The sequence below is a fragment of the Dama dama genome, chromosome 18 (genome assembly GCF_033118175.1).
Source record: "Dama dama isolate Ldn47 chromosome 18, ASM3311817v1, whole genome shotgun sequence".
NCBI classification, from domain to species: Eukaryota; Metazoa; Chordata; class Mammalia; order Artiodactyla; family Cervidae; genus Dama; species Dama dama.
Window position 1 is genome coordinate 59,864,747 of NC_083698.1, and position 25,036 is coordinate 59,889,782.

At 40.0% G+C, this 25,036-nt stretch overlaps 1 protein-coding gene across 5 annotated transcripts in view; it reads right to left on the bottom strand.

The window, feature by feature from the left end:
• Window positions 1–25,036, bottom strand: part of BMPER (BMP binding endothelial regulator) — a 249,470-nt gene that overhangs the window by 67,548 nt on the left and 156,886 nt on the right. For 2 of the 5 annotated variants that reach the window (XM_061165387.1, XM_061165386.1), the window contains 2 exons: window positions 23,162–23,207; window positions 6,240–6,569 (listed from right to left, as the gene is read on the bottom strand). In XM_061165387.1, the coding sequence (XP_061021370.1) occupies window positions 6,240–6,569; window positions 23,162–23,207 (376 nt within the window). The remainder of the gene's footprint in view (window positions 1–6,239; window positions 6,570–23,161; window positions 23,208–25,036) is intronic. The other 3 variants (XM_061165389.1, XM_061165388.1, XM_061165390.1) reach the window with 2 other exon arrangements.

Genomic DNA, 25,036 nt, shown 5'->3' on the forward strand with positions numbered 1-25,036 from the left:
AAAGCTTCTGAACACATCCCCTGCAAAGGATAACACTCATAGAAATGAAAACATTTGCCTCCTCATTATTTTACAGTCATCCATGAGATACACACAGCTGTTTAAACCATGCTTCCATGGTTAAGATGTCATGAGACCTAGGTTGGGGCCTCCAGGCATACCCAGGCTGATCATAAGCTTCAACATTTGAGCAAGCAGGGAGGCCACAGGTCAAAATTCCTCATGTGCTGGACAGAATCACCTGGACAGCACTGGTCACTGAGGAAAGGATCTTCACTCCACAAGGCTGAGAACAGAATCCCCTCTTGGTTTGCTGAACTGACCATCTAAACAGTTGGAGAATTTGTCTGAGAACATTCATTTTCTCCAGACCTGCTAGCCCTGAGTGTCTAGGATTTACTGTAACAAATGACCCCACTGAAGAGTGGAATTTCTGTTATGGGTCAGACAGCCAGGTTCTGCTGTCACACAGCACAGATCAGTTTGATCAGGATGTCAGGAAGAAATGATGCAGTATGTGAACACATTACCCATAAGACAACGGAGACGGTTTCAAGAAGAGTCTTTTGAGGATCAACCCAGAGCAAATGATGACTCTGGTATTAACATTTTCTTTATGTCTCAAGTGTGTGGTGGAAGCTCTTTTTACTGTTCTCTTGGTAGTATCTTGGCAGTGCCTGAGCCGCCCAGTGAATGGATGAACTAGATACCAGTGCTGCAGATGAGCGCCAAGGGGACATCTACAACAGGTCACAGGGCATTTCTGCCCTGGACTCCTCCTTACTCACTGTCACTGTCTCCTAAGAATGACAGCCCACAAAGAATGCTCCGTTTTAACAGGAAAATAGAAAGTATCCCCAGCTGTGTGTCTTCAATCTTACCCTCTTGGATTTCTGACAAAACCTAGTCTTTGATTTAGTCCTTTCTGAATATCCAGAAAGAGCTTCTTCTTCTTTTTTTTTTTTTTAAAGAAGACTTTATCTTTGTTCCTGAAAGATCAATATTAGCCTGATGAGTAAATGCTCAGAAGATGGTCAGAAGTTGGGCGATAAGGTGGTGATGAGAAAGAAGAAAGGGGTGGGGAGGGATGGAATGGATCTTGTCTGAATATAAAATTGGCATAAGGCAACATTAGAGTGATGTAAGATCAGCAGGAAACACCCAGAAGTAAGAGGCTACAGATAATATTCCCCAAGCCAATATTATAAAGCCAATATTCCTTTGGTCATGGTCCTAGAGGAGAGAAGCCTGGCCAAATAGCATTCTGTGAGCAGGCCACACAACTGACATAAGAGTTACAGATCTGCTTTAGTGGAAATTATTGGTAGAATAAACCAATGGTCTAAAACTGGATTTCTCAAGAAATAAACCAAAAGACTCACATGGAAATCACGGTATAGTACATGAAAGGAATGGAAGCATTCTCAGCCCAAGGCAAAGGGTAGAGAAGGTTTCTTGGTCAAGAGAAGCAGCTCAGTTCCCAAAATCAATTGAATAGAATTTGGTAAAAAGAAGGAAAGAAGGTCATAAGAAAGTCTGTTTTGGGCTGTGGGAGTAACTGAGTGAAGAGAAGACAATGATGGGAAAAGGTGATCAGAGCAAGGACACGCTGCTAGTCTGTCCACACACTGGACTGATCTACTGTGAGCAACTCAAATATCGGGTCAATTCTGACCATCACAACTATTGTATAAAAGAATTTCTATTTCTTCATGCCCCATCATTGAACACATTATCTGGTGCATAGTATATTCTCACTAAATGAATGAATTACCCTGTAAATTGATACAATGAGTCGGCAAAGCCAAAGAAATTTGTGAATTTCATGCCAGTTAAGACACTGAAATAACATTTTGCAAAAAGACAAGCAAACTATAATTTGATTTGTAACATTCTCTCTAAGGTATAGAAGAAACTTGACCTCATACTCCTGTAACTAGGCAGCTGCCCAGCCAGAGAAACGAAGGGAGAAAATCAATTCCATACAACGCTCTAACTTTTAGAGCATAATTCCAAAGATTTTCCACCTTGCAAAATTTTCCAAACTACAAATCTCTTTCCTAGACAGCAGGCAAACGCTGCTCTTCCAAGTGCCACATTGTTCGAGAATTTACATCCAAAGGAGCTCCAGCAAAATTACTGGCAGTGATACCAATAAATTTGAGATTTTGGGCAACTGAGTTCATGGGAATTCAACTCACAGGGAACAAGTCAGTCATTCTTTCTTTGCAATGGACTGGTGGCTCCTGCATGCTTAAGAGGATGCAGGCCCACCTGTGTTTTAAATATACACTTTTCAAGACTCTGGGCTTCTCTGGTTGCTCAGATGATAAAGAATCTGCAATGTAGGAGGCTCAGGTTCGATCCCTGGATCAGGAAGATTCCCTGGAAGAGGGAATGGCTACCCACTCTAGTATTCTTGGGGTTTCCCTGGTGACTCAGATGGTAAAGATTCTGCCTGCAAGGCAGGAGGCTTGGGTTCGATCCCTGCATCAGTAATATTCTCTATCCACTCTAGTATTCTTGCCTGGTGAATTCAATGGACAGAAGAGCCTGGCAAGCTACATACAGTCCATGGGGTCATAAAGAGTCAGACACGACTGAGTGACTAACACTTTTGCTTTTTTTCTCAAGATTCTTGACATCTCTTTCATGAAACACAATCCTCAAAGTAAGAGAATAATTTGTAATTCACTCTCTTTTCCTCCTCTTTTTGTCATTATGTTAAGAGGATATTCATAGAACAATGTTAGGCTTCCTGGGATGACTTACTCGACTACAAATGACTTTGTCTATCCTTGTATCATATACACATGTATTTGCATGGTTATTTTTACTCTCTACATGAGTAAAATCCATGCAAAGTAAATTACAGTAGTGATAGGCAAAGAAAATGAATAAGTTGTAATTGAAAAACACATTGCTTTTCCAAAAGAGGTTTTAAATAGGCATCTTATGAAACAAAAATGCCATGGAAGTGTTTGAGGGTTTGGGGTTAGTCTTTTCTGCAGCTGGGATGAGTTTCCCAATTCTCTGCATGGGAAACTGGTAGAAACGACTGGCAGTCAGAAGGCCAAAGCTGAAGCACATGTCTCATCTGGGATGTGAGTAGCAGCTGCATTCCTTCCACTGCATGAAGAGTCTTCCAATTTTCCTTTTCACCAGTGAATGTTTTACCAACCTGTTTTTCACCCTTGAAGTGTGTGACCTGGCTCCAGATTACTAATTTTTTTTTTTTTTTTTTGGTGGGAAAGTTGTTGGTCTTTTATTTTGTAGCTGCTTTTGTTTATTTGTTTTTCGTTGTTATTGTTGCTTTTGCTGCAGTCCACTTTTAAGAGAGAGGAGGTGCAAAATCTGTAGACATACCATAGTGATGCTTAAAAATGGAGAATTTTTTCTGTTTAGAGTTTATACCAAAGGAGTGTGTGTGGGGGGTGGGGGGACGTCTCCATGCTGCTGTTCATAGGGCTGCAACGAGTTGGACACAACTTAGCGACTGAACAACAACAACACATATATACTCCAGGTTCCCCAGATGTAGAGTTCTACCAAAAGTAAAATACAAAGCCACACTCCCACATGTTAATACTTTCAGGTGGATCTGACGTAACTCTTTCAGGTGGAGTTGATGAAGTGAACAGATGGCAGAAAGGAAATATTTTAAATGATTCGCTAAGTGCCGAGAGTTTGGCGGGGGAGTGAGGGGAGTTGTGACAGGAAGGAGCAGAGCTCTCTCAAGCTGCCAAACCTTGCTTTACCTTCTGGACTACTCCAGTTGTTATTAGATATGTAACCACTGCTTAATTCCACCCAAGCTACACAGCCACCTGTGCTCTTCTGCCAAAAGAGTCCATCATGAAGTGCTGAGTCTGTAAACCACAGGGGCAAAGAGTCACTTCTCTCCATCTCCCATCTTACACCTGCAGTCTTGATTTAAATGGCTATTTCAAAGAAATATCCTTTGATCACTTGAGTTTATGAAAAAAAATTATGGACGAAGAACAAACATTCAAAGGATATGCTGTGATATTTTAGATAGATAATTAATAGGTAAAAAAAAATGAAAACATCCCTAAGGGGTAGTACAAACTGAGATTTGGGGACCAGAGTAGAAAGGACTATTGTCTGGAAATGGAATTGTTTCATTCAAAAGATAATTTCAAAGCAATTTTAGCACCCAGAGATATATAGTCCTTCCCTAGGAAGCAGAAAGTTTGTGCCCTCCATGTGCTACAGGAAGTTGGTCACCTGGGTATTAAAGGTACCACAAAAATGAGCTGCATCATGGCAAGAGAGACAGAAAAAAGAAGACAAACTGTAAAACTGAATTCAAGGCCTGGAAGAGTTAAATTCACTAATCCAGTTATGGCATTTATGATCTATTATTATTTTCTTAGCAGCCTCATCCTGTTGCTCATTTTTGCCATGTGAAGTCCTTACAAAGAGTACACTTATTCCATAAGGTATTGCCAGCTGTGAGAGGAACAGTACTGAACCTCCTCGACTGTTAGTAATTTGAATATGCAGAATTCCTTTGAGAATTGGGTTGTGGCTGACTAATAATTTCCATATCAGTAGTATCCATTATATTCAGCCGGCATGCAAAAAGATAAACAAAGTACTTCTAATTAGTACTGTGTAATAATAGGTCATCTTGTGTCCATTTTACATGAAGTCACAAATCGTTGCCTCCTTCAAAGAGATGAGCTGAGGCCTACATGTGCAGAGTGACATGTCATTTGAATGTTAACAACTGGTGTCTGAATTTTCTGCGGTGGATTAATCCCTCTGAAGTTGAAAGAACAGAACTCGTCACATCTACCACTTTCAAAAGTGAACATTCTCTATAGACTGCTCGAATACATTAATATTTAACATTTCTCACTGAAACCATGTCATACTCTCTAAATAAAAATCTCCGTGGGTTTCTCTTTGGTTTCCTGCTTTTGTTTAGCTAAGCTGGCATTTCATCAGCTCAAATCAATTTACCGAATATATTTTGACTTGAACAGAAAACAACAGGGTTCTGAAAGTACCATGGAAAACAGTCTCTGCAGTCCCTCAAAAGTGCCTGCTTTATCAAATGCTTCCCTTTCTGATCCGTATTAGATAAAGAAACTGGAACCCAAGTGATGCTTTTACATTGTTAAATTCTCATCAATGCAAAAAGTAAAAAAAAAAAAAAAAATATATATATATATATATATATATATATATATATGCTGACTTCCTCAAATATCATGCTTAAAGAAACAGCATGCTAAGAGGACATGTAGTTCAATATCCAGCTGAAAAACAATATGCACTAACCAAAGGCAGCATGAAAGGAACCATTCATGATATCATAAAATGTGTAACAAACTGAATTCATTCTTTGGGGCTGATAATGAAGGGTTGAGTTCTGCTTCTAAGATGTCTCTCTTAGGCAACATCTCACAGACAAGCATGTGGGCCTCTGTGAACCCCTAGGAGTCACTTATTAGCAACTACAAACAGTTTGGCTTAGGGGGAATGTATCTGCCAGTGGAGTGGCTACAGAATCCAGCAAGTCTCAGAGAATCGGTGATGCTGAGAAAAGGTCTCAGCATCAGTGGCCAGCTCCATGAGCCCATGGCTGGAGAGAGTGCTTTCAGAACAAGCACCTTAAGTGTCTTCCAGCAGGAGCTGACAGTTGTACCCATCAACTCAATAAGCAGCCTTCCCCGGGTCCAGAATGGACAGGACTGCTGGTCACACAGCCCATCATCCCCACTCCCATATGCACACCCACACGTTTGCAGTTTGCTTTTGAGGATTCCCTCCTTCTTGGACAGATGTTAACAAGGAAACACTCTTTCTCACAGATGTGAAACTGCACATGACTAGCTGAGCTGGGAAAGACACTGACAATTCCAAGCTGGACATCAATGACCTAAAATAGCAACATAACAGGAGACAGTGGTTATCCGGAGTAGAACAACTGCTATTTTCGGAATGAGGAGGAAAAGACACTGGATGTGGACAGATCGCAAGATGCCGGTGACTGGCGTCAGATTGCAAGGCTCCTCAGTACGCCAATTTTCTCCAGCTATTTGGTGGCATCTGGAGAATGAGGCCACCGCTGCGGTCGGTGGACTTCTCTGCCTCTGGTTTTCCTCCACGGAGGAGGAGGAGGTGCAGCTGCAGCTCCCGGGCACCCGTTGGTGAGACAGACGGAAGCGCCAGAGGCACACAGAAGGCCCTTGCTTCTGGAGGCCCACCTGCTTTGGTCGTCACTTTCAAGAGGTAGCCGTCCAGGTCGATGTGGAACTGCGGCGCGCGGCAGGGCAGCGCGATGCGCGAGCCGTTCCAGCGCACCGTCAGATGCTGCTGGAGGCTGACGGTGCCGGCGCCCAGCACCAGGTCCACCGACTTGGTCCAAGAGAAGGAGCGGGTCCTGCGCGCGTCGTTCTTCACCAGCACCTGAAAGGGCGAGGCAGGGGAGGAGCAGTCTTTTGTCAACACGTACTGACACGTCCCCTGAAAGTTAAATGTCCGTCCGTCAAAAGTGTTGTAGTGGGGGTCTCCGAACACCGTGCAGACGCCGGGCTCTGCGGATGAGTGAGAGACAAAAGCAGGTCATAAACCGAGCACAGGATTCAAAGAGAAAACAGGGGTCTCTGCAATAAACCTGATGGGGCACCTGCCATAAAGGGGGGGGGGGGGGGGGGGGGCTGAGCAGAGATGCGCTAAGGAAAATCACCTTAAAAAAAAAAAATCGGTTGTTCCAAAAGTTTGTACCAAATCTCATAGGACATGAAGTACTTCTGGTGCTTTTACACTTAAAAGTTACTTATAACACTTCCGAATTTTTAAAGCATCTCTATTTCAGAGCCTTGATATGCTTCTATGGTTTTAATGTCAAGGTTAGAGAAATGAAACCAGGTTGATTTTGTAAACAGAACTGGCCAAATTTCATAATCCATATAAAGGAGAACAAAAATATAAATAAAAGGCAGTAGCATATATGACAATTCATCAAAGCAACAATATTGTTTCCTTTTAACTGATTCACAAAATCAGGGAACATGGTATTCTAAATGTTATTCATGGTCTTAAAAAAGTATTACATTCAACACTCATCTATTTCTAAGGACAGATAAACAGACTTGCCAAACAGATACATGTTTAATGTTAAGAAACAAAACACTGATAAAACTGTCTCTGTGTATTTTCTAGAAATACAAGCCTCCTATATTTTGATCTTTGTATTCAAAATCAAACATTGGATTAAAAAATAAATTGTACAAACCATCATTTAGTAAGTTTAAGAAATTTCAATGAATTCATCACTTCAAAATACCAGTAATACAAATATTTATGAGACCCAAGTAAAGTTTTATGCTTTGGGGCATTCCAAAGGTTTATATAGAAAATTAAATATCATTTCTCTTTTTTTTAAACAAAATTTGGCATTGATTTGTTTCCCATATAAAGATATTTTATCTGTTTTAAAGAAGGCATACACAACCAGGAAATGAGAAATTCAGAGAAATTAGTCCAAACTAAAATAAAAAGATCAGTTTCTAGAACAGGTCAAGAACATGACACTATCTCATGTAAATAATAATCCTGAAGATGTAAGGGGAAAATGAAGCATCCATCAGGAGGAAGGATGTGCCAACAGATCTGGTAGGATCTGGATCCAAAGCAAACATTTGCTTTTAATTTCTAAAGTGTTTGGAAATTAATGTTGTTTTATGATACATTATGTCATTTCATATGTCAATTTCATGTGACTCCACATAAATCAGATGTATTGGGAATTTTATAAATTAATTACTTGTCTAAGTTAGCCTTTCTCGTCAACATTTAATAAAGACTCACAGAACTGATCATTTCTGATATATAGGTTTCAATGAATACTTTAAGGAATATAGAAAAGGCATTACTTGGGGGAAGAAGGTGGGAGAGAAAACTTGAAAGCTCAGCAGCAACATTTTAATTCACCCTCCATTTCAATTTCTTTCTTATCCTTTTTTATGGTCGCTCTTTCAGTATGACTCCAATTTCACTCAGTTTGTTGCATCACAGTCCCCACTTTCCAAATCCTATACCCACCTCCAACTAGTTTTCCCATCTATCTAACCACTCCATACTGCATTTTCCAGTTCCCTTCTCCATGTTATTGCTTTCATAATTGTCCTATCACACATTTCTCTCACATTCTGATGAATGGAATCCCTCCCTGGTATAAGAATGGTGCTTTCTGGTTGATAGGAAGCAAGGAAGTTCTTTGGGACACCCCAAGTGGCATCTGGAGAAGTATAGTTCAAAGTTAATACTACCACATGCCACAAAAGAACTCAATGTTAACTTGACCACCAGGTGCACCAAATTCAAGCAAAGGACTTTTTCAGAGTTTTTAATACCACATACTCAACAAGAAAACCCAGAACCAATCAAGGTTTTTGAGCTCTTGAGCTCGTAACAGATGGATTTCAGCTTGCAACGGCCAAGATATAAATGAAGGAGCTGAAATTATACTCCTGAGAAATCCTCTCGCTGCTGCTGAGCAGGCACAGGGAATCCCTACACACTTTCTGCCTGGAGTCTGCAGGGGACATCGTATGGCTTCTCCAGGTGTTCTGACTCCAGCTGCATCAAAATTATCACTAACAAACACAGTAATAGCTAACGTTTACCAAGAATTTACTACACACCTTAGCACCGTTCTCCATGCCTACTGATCATGGACACACTCTAAGAAAATGGATATTTATATTTTCTCCTAACATTAAACAAAGAGCTAAGCCTTTGGCAGTAAATCCATAAAATGAACTATTATCTAGTCATTGAAAAAGTTTGTAAATAATGTTCATGATTGAAGAAATACTTACGCCATGTTAAATGAAAAATAGGAAACCAAATTCTATCTATACAACAAATCTTGACCATGTTAAAATAAATATCCAAATACCTAGAAACCCTAAAATTATAAACTGAGGTTGTTTCTTAGTGGTAGAACTATGAGTGATATTTTTTTTTCTGCCTTACGCTTTTCTGTTTTCATTTTTGTTGTTCTTTTGTTTTTAAGAGTCCAAGTGTGGGTATACGTCAACAAGGTCAATTACATGACAAACTAAATCCTCAAAGAAGCAACAGAAAATATACTGCCTGCAGCATGGCCCAGGAGTCCATGGAAAAGCTGAGCTGAATTGTAGCTGGGCAGGAAGCAGTGAGGGACATCCAGGGATACCAGGCAAGGGAAATTATGTCCGAGCAGGACTATCAGGAAAGATATTTTTCAAGAGGCCCTAACTTGTGGAAGAGAAGGGTTCGGAGAACAGGATGATTTTCTCTGTAACGGCAAAACAGAAGAAGCCAACAAAATCTCATGAGGAAGAAGATGCCTGAGAAGTACGTGCTGCATCTGGGGACATTTGCATCCTGAACTAAAATAATTTTGAAACCTTGGCCCTTTTCTCTGTCTCCTCAAGGTCCCTATGCCAGATCCCGCAAAAGCAGTGAACACATGCACTGGAGAATAACTGAGAGTGAGAATCTCAGGGTTACCAAATCTGCCTCTCTGAAAAGGGAAAAAAAAAAAAAAAAAAAAAAACTAGAGAAATACCTAGGGAACAAAAATGAACAGTGTATCTGCATATAATTTTTGTTCAGCAGACCCAGTAAAATGAGCCACAGTCCAAGACATCCTGATGTCAGTCACAGCCTTCTGGGAAGGCTGGAGAGATAGAGTTAAACAAACAGACCCTTCCATAGTTAACCTTGCTTGAATATATTTAAGTCAGAGGATGGAAAAATGTCAGTTTACAAGCAGCAGTATGTGTTTTCATAGTCCTTTAAGTCAAATCATCAGATGTCATTTTTGTTTTGGTTTGTTTTCAGTAATATGTATACAATGTCTAGGCACTGGAAAAAAAGATTAGAAGTACATAAACCCAAATACTAAGAATGTTTTTTTTCTCTTAGGTAATGAAATTATGTGTGATATTTATTTTCCTCTTTCTTGTTTATGTGTATATACATTATTATTTACATTTTATTATTTACAATCACTATGTATACTCTTGGAATAAGGACATTTGTTTTAGAAACTTAAAAATACTGAATTAAAATGTATCTCTTTGATGTTGCACACTTTAATAAGAAAGCTAGGAGAATTAAGAAGTCAAGCTGCTTCTAGAAAAAAAATTCCAATGTTTTGCTTTTATCCTCATCAGGTACATTTATTTCTGCCATGAGTATGTTTATTCTAATAAGATGCCTTCCTTCTGAGAGCAGTGATTATTCTCAAACATCCATCAATGAAAATTAAGGGGGAAGTTTACAACTTCATTGGAGGTGGGCATGGCAACCCACTCCAGTATTTGTGCCTGGAGAATCCCATGGACAGAGGAGCCTGATGGGCCATAGTCCATGGCGTCGCAAAGAGTTGGACATGACTGAAGCAACTTAGCACACATGTATGCATACACCTTCTTGTCATAAAAAAAATAAGAGAAATTGAGAAGATTCTAACCCGCTTCCCTCAGAATACAATAAAACAAAAACAGAAAAGCATAAGAATAAAAAAAGTATCATTCACGGTTCCACCACCAAGAAATAATCCCTGTTTACTATTTTGGGGTGTGTGTGTATGTTTGTGTATATTTTTAACAAAATTAAGATTATCCTGTACATGAAATTTTATTTCCTCTTCACTTAACATAAGATTTCCCCAGTCACTAAAGTCACTTTGAAAACACAGAAGGTGACTTTCATTCTCAGTCCATTAGTACCTCTGTGAGCAGAATCATCTCTCCAACTCCTTGCACCACACCACCATACAGATCAGTACATTTCCAGAGTAGTGTTCTAACCATGAGGAAGTCTATCAAATAAAAACATGACTTTCAACTTTCCTCCACATCAACTGCGGCGAAATGGGCCCTGTGGAATTCCAGGGCCACTGGGTCATGCAGGGCCCCCTGGGGACCCCAGGTGGGTAAGAGCTGTGATGATGCCAAGTTTGGGTCAAGAACCAGGAAAGGCTGGGATTAGAAACACTGCCCTGAACACAAGCCCTTATGCTGTTTGTCTAGGCTCCTCTTGACATGATGTAAGCCGCCAATATAAACAGACCCAGCAGGAACTGAACTTCCCCATGCAGGAGGCTCTGGCCTCGCTCAGAGGTGTCCCTGACAGCTGCTTCCCCGAGGGGGCCTGCAAAGCCAACAGAAGCTCCACCGACGGGCACCTGGATTCCTTTCAGATTTTACACCCTTGGCTTTTTAAATCAAAACTTAATCTGACTTTACTGTGTGAATGTGGGGGAAGGGCATAGTGAGTCTCTTTCCACTCATCCCTAATCCACCAGACAGACTTACAAATCTGCAAATAAAAAGCTGATTTTTTTTTTTAAGTTGAATAGGCACCTGAAACTAATTTTAAAAAAGAAAAAAAGATTTGATAGAGAGAGTGCTAAGAATGTAAATTTCTTTTCACATAACTTCCATGACCTCAAATCCTTACCAACCTCAAGCAGAAGAGGAAAGGACACATCCCCCCATCCCCACACCTTTGAGATCTAATAAAAACTAGATTCACCCCTAAGGCCCTGGCTGACATCCTATGTGCAGCCTCCCCATCTGAGCCCAGGGTACCCCACCGCTCAGCTTGGCCGTGCACCGGCCATGCCTGCCCACACCTCACAGTTCACAGCCCCGGAATTCTTTAGCTTCTAGCTCATGTACCAGCTCATGCCTCAGCCAAAGTCAATTCTCTCTCTTCTAAGTCCCCAAAGCAAAACTGACCACATGGCTCAGATTTTCTGAGATGCTCAACTTCAAATACTCGATCCTATAGTCACATTATGTTTTTCAGTTTGAGGGCTAAAAATATGGTCACCAAATCCACAGTATGCTTATGAGGAAGCACTTTCTACCCTAGCTTTTTTACTTCAATTTTTTTAATTTTTAAAATTTAGGTAAAATTGACTTATAATTTCATATTAGTTTTGTGTGTACAATATAATAATTCTGTTTGTATACATTTTGAAATTATAACCACAAGTCTAGTTAACATCACTCACCTTACATAGTTACAATTTTTTTTTTCCCTTGTGATGACCCTATTGTTAACTATAGTTCCTTTTAACCCTAGCTTTTAGTTATAATGTATTCTTCATGCCTAAACCAGGCCATAAACTCCTTACACATAAATTCTGTGTATACTTCTCAGTGCCTGGCACACTGCCTTGTACACTGGAGGATCTACCTTAATATTCGATAAACGGCTTTATCTATGAATTACCAACAGCAATGACTGGTATAATCCATGTTAGATATCAAATATTTTCTAAATGAAAGCGTTAATTAATTAAAGATTATATTTCAGTAGGAAAAATATACTGCCCCCACTGAACTCACAAAACGTTAAGTCTGATAAATGGTATACAGCAAATAATTCAATAGAATTTTGCTTAATCAATTAATTAGTTGAATTAGGAACAAATTATCCTGGGTAATCCAGGAAGGACAGATGCTCTCACAAGTGTCCTTGTAAGTGAAGGAAAAAGGCAGAGAAGTGAGTGTGTCACACGATGATATGGCATGAGAAGAACTCAACTCACCACTGCTGGCTTTGAAGATGAAAGGAGGCTTCGAATCAAGGAAAATGGGCATCCTCTAGAATCTAGACTAGCGTGAAAACAGATCCTCTCCAGCCTTGAGAAGGAATGCAGTCCTGTCAACACCTTGATTTGGACCCACTCAGATCCATTTCAGACTTCTGACCTCCAGGACTTGCTAAGATAATAAATGTGTACTGTTTGTAAAACACTCAGTTTGTTTACAGAGGCAAGAGCCAAAAAATGAATTTAGCAAAAATAAAGGCAACTAGTCTGGAGTGACTAGCTTATACCAGGCAACACGCCAGATGCTTTCCATAGTTGCACTAGCTCCTTTAATCCTCACTACTTGTCTACACATGGTATATTATTACCCAAATTTCTTAGCAGTGAATCTGAAGAAATTGCCATGTTGCCCATGGTCTCTAAGCCAGTAGTAGTAAAGAAAGAGTCCAGCCCAATCTCTGTGGCTTTGAAGCCAGTGCCCCCCTGACCATGATTTGATATTTCCATTTATACCCTATACCATAGCATCCCATGCAGTCACTGTTGTTAACAAATTGGGATTACAGAGTTTTTGGGAAATATGAAGATGGGTATAGACACTCTTCCTTCCAAGTGAAAATGAGTGTATCCATTCAAATGTAGAGATTCACAGACACCCTATTCCAAGACTAACCAATGACCTCCTAGAAGTTCATGAACCTCAGTTTAACAATGCCTGTCTAGAAGCTAATTATAAACTATACTATACGGTTCTGTCATTTAACATGTTTACATTTCCTCTCTCCAACCACATTGCAAGTTCCTCAGCTCAGGGTCTGTATCAACCTTTTATCCATGTCCTCCATGACACCTTCCAGAGTGCTGGAAATTCACTGGGTGTTAATACAAACTTGTTATAAAAGATGTATTTTTGATACTCTCTAATCTAAGCCCTGATCTTAAAATGTCTGCTCTCTTAAAGCTAGAAATTACTGTTTATCAGTAAAGAGAACTTTTTACCTGAGAGATGTGTTTCTCATCTCTAAATTAACCTGTCTCCCAGCTTTGAAACCACTTTAGAGCTTTGTGAACATTAAGTTGCTTAGAATAGAGTCCTGGGTTTGAATCCCAGTCTTGCCACCCACTGACTACAAAATCATGTGCATACTGCCTACATAACCTCAGTCTGTTCATCTGTAACATGAGTCGAAGAACAATTACTTTGCACGGTGGTTGTAAAGACAGCATTGTGAAAATGCTGAGAACATAACAGATGCTTACAGAGTAGTCATTACTGGTTGTATCATTATAAATGCTATGCAAATCTTGCAAATCTGCTGCTGGCAGAAATAGAACTGGATAAGATTGTAACATATTTATAAAAAGTAAATGTGTTGAAAAGACAATGTTGAGCTCATCTAGAAGACAAACAAAATGTAGATTTAGAGCTTGAGTGGAGTAAGCCTCTAGACCAAAAGAAGATTGTTACCATGATAGTCTTAGACATGAGAAAGAAGGCAGCTTGCACAATAACAGGAGACTGATATGCCCAAAGTGGGTAGTTGCTTCAGGAGATGTAAAACACCCCAGCCGTCTAAATAAACTGGCCTGAGATTTATCATCAGCCTGAGAAGTTTAAATTTATTCCAAAGAACCAGCATTTCTTAACATGTTTCCTATGAAACATCAATCCTGCCTGTTACTCTGCCAAAATAAGTAGAAATTAAAAAAGAAAAAAACCTCTGCAGCCCAAATTAGTTCGGGAGGGACTCTATACTCCATCATCCTCCTGAAAGTTTACCCTGCACACTGGCATATAAAGGGCTCTGAGAATTCTGCAGTGAGGAAACACATTTAAGTTTACTTGACCCAGCATTTCCCTAATGTATTTAATCATAGAAACTTGTTTTGAAAATATTACTCATGAGGATCCCTCAGCACTAACATTTTATAAAACAAACTTTGAGCAATTCTGCCAGAGACCAGTGAAGGAAGCTGGTGTAGTTTTCATGAAAGCCAAGTATGGGTTCTGACAGTGGCTTGCAGAAAGAGCTGAAGAAGAAAAGGCAGAGGTTAACCACAGGGAATAGGATGAGGGGTTGGCTGCCATGGGAATGGGAAGGAAATTATTTATTAGAAAAGCAATGCAAAGAGACAATCAACCAGACCTGATGACTGATGATCAACATGGGAGAAAAATGCCAAAAGTATGAGAAATAACATTAAGACTCAAAACCTGTGCAGCTGGGATAAAGGGGTGCCAGAATTCAGTCAACAGATAGGGGTTGGAAACAGCCATCCATCTCTCCATCCAACTCCCAACCCGGATAATTTAGAGAATCAAAGGTAGCAACTGTTAATCAAATTCAAACACAGTCCTTTGTGAAAGAAGAATGTAGCCTCCAAAAAAGTGAGAAACTGAGATCTGCCATATTCGTATCTTGCCAAGAAGTCCTGTGTTAAGGACCTGGAAATCTGGACAAATGTGAAACCAGACTGAGAGAGTAGCTACAGAACAGGTACCGTGGAGGCAGGGCCGTGAACTCACAAGATGAGAATGTACAAAGTAAAAGCAGAACAGACATGTGTCCTAAGGAGAAATACGAAAGGGCAGAGCAGAGGAGAGGAGCAGTGGTTGTGGGAGGAGCGCATTAACCAAGAAGGGGACCTGGATAAGGAAAAAGATGATACTATTCATAAATATCAACTTCACATCAAAGGGAACCGCAGAGTGTAATCAATCATATCTCCCAACTGCAAGGAAAGGTTAGAATTCAAGTATTGTAATCCAAGAAACTGAAGAGATTCAGTGATCTCCAAGACACAGATAAGGTTTTAAAAGGTGAATAGATATAAATGTTTTCAAATAGAAGCCCCTAATCACGTACAGAGGAAAGAAATTGGCAAACTTCATATATATTTGGCAGTAAACCTCCTAAATGCAGTCAACAAAGAATATACAATTGTGCTCAAAAGTTTGGGCTCTGGAGTCTCATGGACCAGGCTATTGGCATCTCATGGATCAGGCTACTGGTTAACACATCTTGAAGGAGGGCATGGCAACCCACTCCAGTATTCTTGCCTGGAGAATCCCATGGACAGGGGAGCCTGGCAAGCTAAAGTCCACATGGTTGCAAAGAGTTGGACATGACTGAACCATGCACACACCTTATTTATTAGTAATTTCTCAGACCCTCAGATCTCATTTGTAAAATGAGAATAACAGTAGCTTCCATTGCATGGATTATTGTGAGCATTAAGTAACAGAATGCATGGAGAGCATTTATCACAATACTTGACACAGATTTACATTCAGTAAATTGCTGCTGGTAATAGGAGCAATTGTAGCAGCAGCAGAATAGCAGTTTTGTGTTGTTCTTATTTTACTCAGAGGAAATGTGACCTCAAGAGAGGTATAAGTCTGCCTCAGGTTTGCATACAGTAATGTGTAATTCACCATACAGTTTGTTCCACAAAGTATATTTTTCAGAGTTTGGGATTTGTATTTTGGTTTGTCACTTAGCTGTATTTTAAGTTCGTTACTGCTAAGAGATTTTGTTCATAAGTTTCTTTAGAAATTGGTATTTGCATCTTTCTTGAGATTCAAGATGGCAGCCTTGGTGAAATGTACCATATATCTAGTAATGAATTTATACATATCTTTATGTATAAAATATACTCTTCCAAAATTAGGCAACAAAGTCACTTTTAATTAATGATTTAATAATGGTACATCTATATTAAAAATATTTTCCCAATCAAAATTCCATACAATAATATAGAATGAATATTGGAGTAGGGAATAAAAAATGTTCAGGTTTTTATCCTCATTCTTCCAGTTAATACTACCATTAGCCTCAACTTCCTTACCTAAGAAGTGGGAAGGTTGACCTTACATTAAGGTCCATTCATTTGTACAATTCCATGATGCTAAAATGGTGATGAGCTTGACTGGCAAAGAGATTTTGTTCTTTCTTACTCCTGATGGACTTTATACACAGTTATTCCAAATTTCAAATTACATGTCTTTTATTATTGTAAGTAAGAAGATTTGGGAGATCTTCATTTACTGCTGGAAGCATCTCAACCTTGAGTTTCCAAGAGGAAAAAAAAAAAAACCTGGAAAAATGAATAACGTGGGAAACCATGCCAGTTTGATTTTCCATTGAGCACAGAGCACACCAGCTGCTCTGCACCTGAGCAGAAAGGTAAAGGTATCGCCAGGGAGATGAAAGTATGGGCGTCTGAATCTACATTTCTTCCTGGGTGGTGCAGAGGGAAACGCTGTCTAATTAGAAACTCTTCCTAAAATCCTTCTCCAATCTCTAATCCCCACCAGTCAAAAAGCCCTCCAGACCTTCTCTTCCCTTCCTAACTGCAACTGGTTATCAAATCAAACAAAATGACTGAGAAGTCAAAGATAGAATTTCCAGTCCAAGCCCTGGGGCGAGACTTGCTTGATTTGGGCTCCACAACCTATGTCGGGCATCATTCTTAACCTCAAAGTCTTAGTTTCCTTGGCTGTTAAATGGAGCTAATGACATTTACTTGGCCATAAAATGGTCAAAAGGACTGTGAGGATCAAATAAGATAAACAAAGACAGCCTAGGACCTGTTTCCATACATAGCAGATTCTAAATAGATATTGGCTGCTGTTGCTATTACAATTACTGCCATTATTGTTAGACAATGATGATGGTGGTGGTGATGATTGTTAACAGTCACAACTTAAGAAACACTGACACCCTGTTGAAATTGACAATAGGTCGTGGATAGAAGGGGACCCCTAATAATCTCAGGGCCCTCCAACTCTACATCAATCTACAGCCAGAACATTAAATAAACAATATTCCTTAGAGCAGTATATAAAGCAGAACATAAACTGATTCCCTCACTCCCTTCTAATGCCGCTCCTGCCTGTGTGGGGTTTCCCAGCCACCACTTGTGGTACATACAGTTGGGTTTTATTTGCCACCCCGTCTGCTGGTTGAGCCTCAGGAGCAGTGACAAACCCACCTCCAGATACTGGAGCAGAAACTTCAATGGCTACTTAGCTTAACACCTCCTCGGCAGGGCTAAAGTCAACACCACAATTTCTTATTCTACAAGCATCCTGAGCTCCGGTTTCAAATTTCCTCACTTTCTTGAGTTAAGGACAGACTCCTGACATCCAGGGACCTGGAGTTGCTTACAGTCTTGGAGGCCAGAAACCTTGCTCAAACTCAGCATTACTAATTTGCAGAACCTCTGTCAGAGGAGACTTCTAATAAAATGGACCCCAAGGTCACTATTTCAGTAACTTGTTGCATCCTCCCCTTCTCCAACTACTCTTTAATTGGAGATTGCTGTAGCCATGCTCAAGAACTTAAGAAAGATGTGCCAAGACCAGCCAGGGCAATTCCACCATGTCCGTGGTGGGTGCAAGCAGCATATAGGGGCCCTCTTGGACAGCAGACACCCCAGTGCTGCACACAGCTGGAAATCTAACTCTTGGGGGTTTTAAAAAGTCACCTGGCAACTGTGAGCCTCCTCGCACCCTAAGTTGCTGAAACCTAATATTTCCTATTACTTGTGGGACATGTAGTTGAGGTTATTTCAATTAAATGCACAGCTGTGCTCAGTATACCCTACCCTCCTCTGTGTTATGTAAACGTGACCTTTCCTTTGGGGTTGGGATTCTGATGGTTAAGACTGATGTAGCTTAACGAATCTGAGATAGTCAGAGATATTTGGGCATCTATGTCTGGATTACCTTTGGTTGCCTCTGATCTAACAGATGGTTAGGAGATTAAATTTTTTCTCAAAGTCAGTCTCTCTCTCTCTCTCATTCTCTACACACACACACACACACACACACACACACACACACACACACACACCCCGCTCCATCTCTTATTAGTGAAAATTTTGCCACTGAGTACTATTTCCATGTATGAAAACAAACATTCTGCCAGCAAAGAATTTATCTGATTCGGGTCTCTGTTGGGTCAAGATTCTGCCTACAGTTTGACAACACACAGTAAGATAACATTTTACACAAACCCAAGTGCTACACACACAACAGACAGTGGCCTTCTTGGCACCCAATTCACAGTCCTTTGACACTCAGCTCAGGGAAAGCAGGACTTGCTTTAAGCTATAGCTCATACTTTAGCAAGAAACAGCATTTACACCAAAGCTTCATAAAGTTTGTTTAGCTCACTTTAAATACTTTATGTTAAATAAATCCTCCAAACTAACAGTAATCCTTTTCACACTTTCTTCAGGTCTGATTTTAAGAGGACTGTCTTTTTATAGAATCATCATTGGTCTTTCAGACTTTGAAGACTACTGTACTATAAGGAGTATAACAATTTTGCACCTCAATCATTTTACCTGGGTAACTATAAGTTACTATTAGCACTGACTTTAAGGAGAAGCCTATAAAAATGCTCTACATGTTTGAGTTTTCTCTTCACTGTTCCTTTCAGAGGTCTGAGAGCCTCAAACACTACCAAGGCAGATTAAGCAGGTCAATAAGGCAGGAATTCTACAGGATTTTAGAAACAGGTGATGCAATGTCACTGTTGGAAATAATGCAATAGTCATTTAACTACTGCAGATAACCAAAATAAGTTTTAGATTGGATGCTATGTAATCAGTCCATTTTATTTATGCATATGTGTGTATATCTGTGTGTGTGTGTATGTGTGAGTTGCTCAGTCGTGTCCGACTCCTTGCGACCCCATGGACTGCAGCCCACCAGGCTCCTCCGCCCATGGGATTCTCCAGGCAAGAATACTGGAGTGGATTGCCATTCTACATACATAATATGGGTTTCCCCGGTGACTCAGATGGTAAAGAATCTGCCTGCCATGAAGGAGACCCAGGTTCAATCCTTGGGTTGGGAAGATCCTCTGGAGAAGGGAATGGTTAACTCCAATACTCTTGCCTGGAGAATTCCATGGACAGAGGAGACTGATGGGCTACAGTCCATGGGGTCACAGGGTCGGACATGACTCAAGTGACTAACACTTATATTTATCTTGCCTCCTTTCAAAAGAGGATTGGAAATAGCTTACATGCATCCATACTAAACAATCCAAAACATTCAAAGGTAAAAGACATATAAGATGAAGTCAGGAGAAAGTATATTACTCAAAAGCCACATGCTATTGGAGATGAGATACAAATTTATTTCTAGCTTCCTAGCAACTAAAACAAAGATGGTGACTTGAATCAATTGAGACATAATGATACCTTTAAAAATTTTTTCTAGAGCTAGGCAATGAAAACACTGAAACACATTCAGTTAAATCCAAAGGCTTCTGCAGTGTCATTTTTTACATCAGCAAAGGTCAGCCTCACTTTATGCTCCTACTCCATCTCATCAGTGTGTTAAGGGACACATGTATGCTGCTACTGCTGCTAAGTCACTTCAGTCGTGTCCGACTCCGTGTGATCCCATAGATGGGAGCCCACCAGGCTCCCCCATCCCTGGGATTCTCCAGGCAAGAACACTGGAGTGGGTTGCCATTTCCTTCTCCAATGTGTGAAGTGAAAAGTGAAAGTGAAGTTGCTCAGTCGTGTCCGACTCTTAGCGACCCCATGGACCGCAACCAACCAGGCTCCTCCATCCATGGGATTTTCCAGGCAAGAGTACTGGAGTGGGGTGCCATTGCCTTCTCTGGGGACACATGTATACCTGTGGCCAATTCATGTTGATGTATGACAAAAACATCATATTGCAATTATCCTCTAATTAAAATTAATTAATTAATTACAAGAGTCAATTTACTGTTATTAGTACCATAGGTGTTTGTTTCTGGATTAACCCATGCTGCTACTTCTGTTTAGAGTACCAGCGGTTCTCAACCAAGAGTGATGTTGCCCCCCCAGGGGACATTTGGAAATTTCTGGAGATATTGTTGGGTTGCTAAATGACATTTAGTTGGTAGAGGCCAGAGACCCTGCTAAACATCACACAATGCACTGGACAGCCCCTACCACAAAGAATTATCTGGCCAAACAATCAATAACACTGAGGTTGGAAACTCTGTAGTAACTAGCAGGGTATATATGTGCATGTGTGATCTTATTTGACTGAGACAGAAATCAGTCATTTTTCTGGTTCTAGAAAATACTAGCCTTAGTTTGTACTTCAAACTTCATTTGCCTGTTCTAGAAATTCATACACCAGAAGAGTTTTCATAATTGACGTAGGAGGAAAAAAACGAGCTCTAAGGTTTATTCTGGATCTTGGATACGATGACAAAGGAATTTCAAAATAGGAGGTCTCTAGACTGCAGCTAAAGGACATCGGACTAAGTCTACCTGAATGTGCTATGAAAATCTAGGCATTGCTTAAAAAAAATTGGAAGTCATCCCATCTCATAACTCAATCTGAACAAATAAACCTCTCCAAGTAGAATGTGTTTTACAGCATTGATGGAAGAACTGCTGGAGAGCGAGAAAGAGTAAACAGATGGAAAGAACACCAAAGGAAATTGAGACATCGCCATCTGATGATATCACCTCGATCTGGACCAAGAACCACAGGCCTGGACTTGTCCCATATTGACCTGTTGGACACAGGTGCACAGAATCAGTCATCTCCTTGGCATCCCTGCAGCTGGGTGACTCCTCCATTGCCAACTTGCCTCTCTCAGTGGCAGAAGTCACAGACTTATTCACATGGACAACATTTATAATTACAATACAACGTACAACACGTGTCCAATCAATATTTAATATGACCAGCTAAAAATCTGGTTTGGTTTTTGTCACACTCATCCTTCTGTTCTTCTTTTCTTTTTGTTTTCTAATAAGTCACCAGTATGCTATTAGTGGGGCTCAGAAGTTCCTTTGGATTTTTTATGTAAGATGTTATGGAAAAGTCTGAAGGAACTTTTTGGTGAACCCAATATATTTGGAAAGACTAGCCCATAGTGGATAAACTAATAATGAAATGTAGCTTTCCTCTCAACGATCTCAACAATCATCCTTGTAACATAAAGTCTGGTAATTCAAGATTTAGGCTATTTCTGTACAAGACTGGCCATACATTTTCTTATTAAGCTGATAAGCAGTATTCCTGCCTGACAGCATGAGACAGGCAGATGTAACCTATCTGTTCATTGGTGGTCGGTCTATACTTTAACTAGGAGATACTTTCTAGGGAAATGTAAACATCTTCATTGACATGGATACAGAGGAAAACTTCATCAATTTAGGCTTGACTCTGCACATCTAAAAAAGAATTAAGCTGGAAGTGGCCTCCAAACCATCCATAAACAAAATTTCCTCAGAGAGTCTCTGGGAAGATGATTAAATGTAATAGTTTATACACATGTTTTAAAATCAACTGGTGTGTTAATCGTAGCTAATTCTTCTTCCTGCATAATTCCCAGGCTCTACTAATATACTTAGTTGGCCTCCTTTGACTTAATTTATGTACTTCCTTATCTTTACAGAAAAATTCTTTCATTAAGTTTAAAACTTAATTTTCCTTAATTCAGCCAGCACTTTTATCCAGTGTACAGTGCCTAATTGTTTAATATCTCTCAGTCTCAAAAAATAGTGATATATATATGTATATATATATGTATGTATGAACAGCAATGTATGTATATACGGTAATATATATAATGAACCTATGTATCTATTGTCTAAAAAGAAGAGCCAGGATAACTCTTAGTAATATAAACTCTGATTTCAGACAAGTGAAATAAACAAACCTCTTTCCATGTGCAAGCTGCTTTAAACTATCATCAAAGCCCACTTCTCTAAGCCTGAATGGCTCACAAAATACATCCCAATAGATTCCATGGCTGGGTTAATCCTGCTTATCATACTAATTTGACAGTGACATTATGAATACTCCTCCTTCAGTGAAACATTTCAGAAAGCTATCTAGAAACCATATGAATGTGAGGGGACTGAAACAGTGGTTTGCTAACAGATCTGGGCACAGTTACATGTGGGGATAACATGAAATCTGTTGCTATGCTGTCTAAGTGGTGGGTAGTACAGTCCCAGACGGCTTTCAAAATGGCTGTGTTAGAGAGAGCCTTCAAGAACTCAGTTAAAAATAACAGGATGGCTACACCGTTGCCAACCAAATAACCTCTTGTTTTCTCTTTACCAGGAACAACACGAGATGTGCCCAAGTGAAACAGTGATGAAGCAGTGGTGAGGGTGAGGGAGGAAGACGGGCAACTGTTTGGCTTCATAATGAAGGAAGGAGAATCTCTCCTAGATTATATATAATGTTTGGCTTTACAGGATATCATTATCTTTTAGTCACTATGGCTGCAAATGCTATTAGCAGTTAAAAGGCACATAAAGCTATCTGGCCTTTCCTAAAACCTCATCAGACCATATGTCTTCTAAATTTCTCATAGCAACAAATCCCAGCAGAAACATCCACGTTTGTCTTAATTGTGCTTCTGTACAAGGATTACCATTGACTTTAATTGTCTGTAGCAAGGTAAGATGATCCCATTCTATTCCTACAGAAATAAGAGGCTGAAAACTTACACCACCATTTTTCTTATTGTACTATAAAATGCAAAATAAATATTAATAGCATATTTTCAATAAACTTACTTTCAGTGCAAATAGGACAGCATCCTTTCCTGTTGAGAATTTTACCCTAATCAAGAAAAAAAAAAAAGGAGTTCAGTGTTAATAAACAGGGTCTGCTGAGGACAAAACTCTTTTTTAAATCTCATACCAGATAAATCAATGAAATCCGTCCAAGCTGTATTTGAACTCGATGCCCAGATGGTGATGATGGTGGTGAAAATGAAGTTTTAAGTATCAGGTTCTACAGCCAGGCAAAGTCATTCAAAAAGCTTTCCTGTTTTTATCCTCAGAGAAATATAATCCCTAAAGATTTCATTGGTGTGATTTTTCTCACATGGAGGGAAGATGGAGACAGTCTGGATTCCACCTTTTCACTGATACTCAAATCTAGCCCTCTAGAGACCAAGTGCACACATGTAGAAATGGGAATTGGCTGTCAATCTATCAATCTATGCAAAGCTTTCATTCTGTCTCTGCTTATTGGAGGGAGCCAAAAATAAACAGTAACCCAAGCTTGGGCTTATGTATATGAACAATATCTGTGCCACAAATGAAATTCAACCTGATTCCTTCTTTCAGAGAGTGGTATGCTATCCCTGACTATTATGTAGTCAAAGCCAAATGTGGCTAAGGGTTTTGAAATGCTGAGTAATTTTCCATTACCTTTCTGGAAAAACAGTGTAATCTCCTCTACCGCATGTCTTCTAATTTTTTTCTAATGATTGACATTTAAAGGAAGATGCATAATCTCAGGACCCTTATCAGAGTTGACATTGTTTTATCTCTGACTCAGTGGAATCGCAGGGGAGAAGAATTGTGGAAGAAAATGAACATTAAGGAAGCATATGCTATGAAACAGACATCCTATTAGATATTCTCCTTAGGTTACCTAACATCAGGCTAACTGTAAGGATTTAAAATAAGTTAATATTTATAACATATTATAATTTTTGTTATTAAGATGCACAAAAACTTAGTGAGCTGAGCATTTTCCTTCATTTTCCTACAGGAGACTAAGGAAACATCACAGAGTGGTGGCCCGAGACTGTGTCAAGCCCTGTTTCACTACCTGTTGATTGCATCAAGAGTAGATTTAGGTACTTAAAATACAAATCACACTAACAACAACAACAAAAAAGGTGGCAGTTGATAATTAAAGAATTCGAACCATGTCTGATGCTTTAAAAAGGTACATTAAAGGCTATGACAGGTTTGAATGAGACTCAAAACTCCGTGCCATGCCGCCCTCCATGGTTTGGGGCAACACGACAATTTCATGGCCAAGAGGTCTGTTGTCTGTTTCTATTCGGCCCAGAGGACTCTTTTGGCTTTTTGTGCCTAAAAGCAGTTGAGGACCAATGCAAAGCAGACTGGCTCCGGCTGATGGAATGATGGCATACAGTGCTCTGTCTGAACTCAGAGCTGTTTAAACCAAGGCCCCAGCAAAGGGTGACTCTGTGATTCCCTGCATCTGTATCTTGACAGAAACAGCCACTTCCTTTCTTCAGAAAGTGAGAGAAGGGCTGGAAACATCACTAAATTAGGTGGGGAATAAATCAAGAGAAAGCTGTGCTCCTGAGTTATGTGGAACTCGCTGAGGATCTCTGGACACCCCATGAAAGCATCAGTAAGAAGGACCTAGTAATAGCACCCACCTTGGGTGGAGAAGGAAAAGGCAACCCACTCCAGTATTCTTGCCTGGGAAATCCCATGGACGGAGGAGCCTGGTGGCCTACAGTCCACAGGGCCGCAAAGAGTCAGACACAACTGAGTGATTTCACTTCACTCGGGTGGGGGGTGTCTCAGTATCAGATGAAGTTGGTCCTGTGACTACAGAGGAAGTCTCAGGACATATTAACAGTGATGGAATGACTGTCATAATGACCCTGTCCCCAG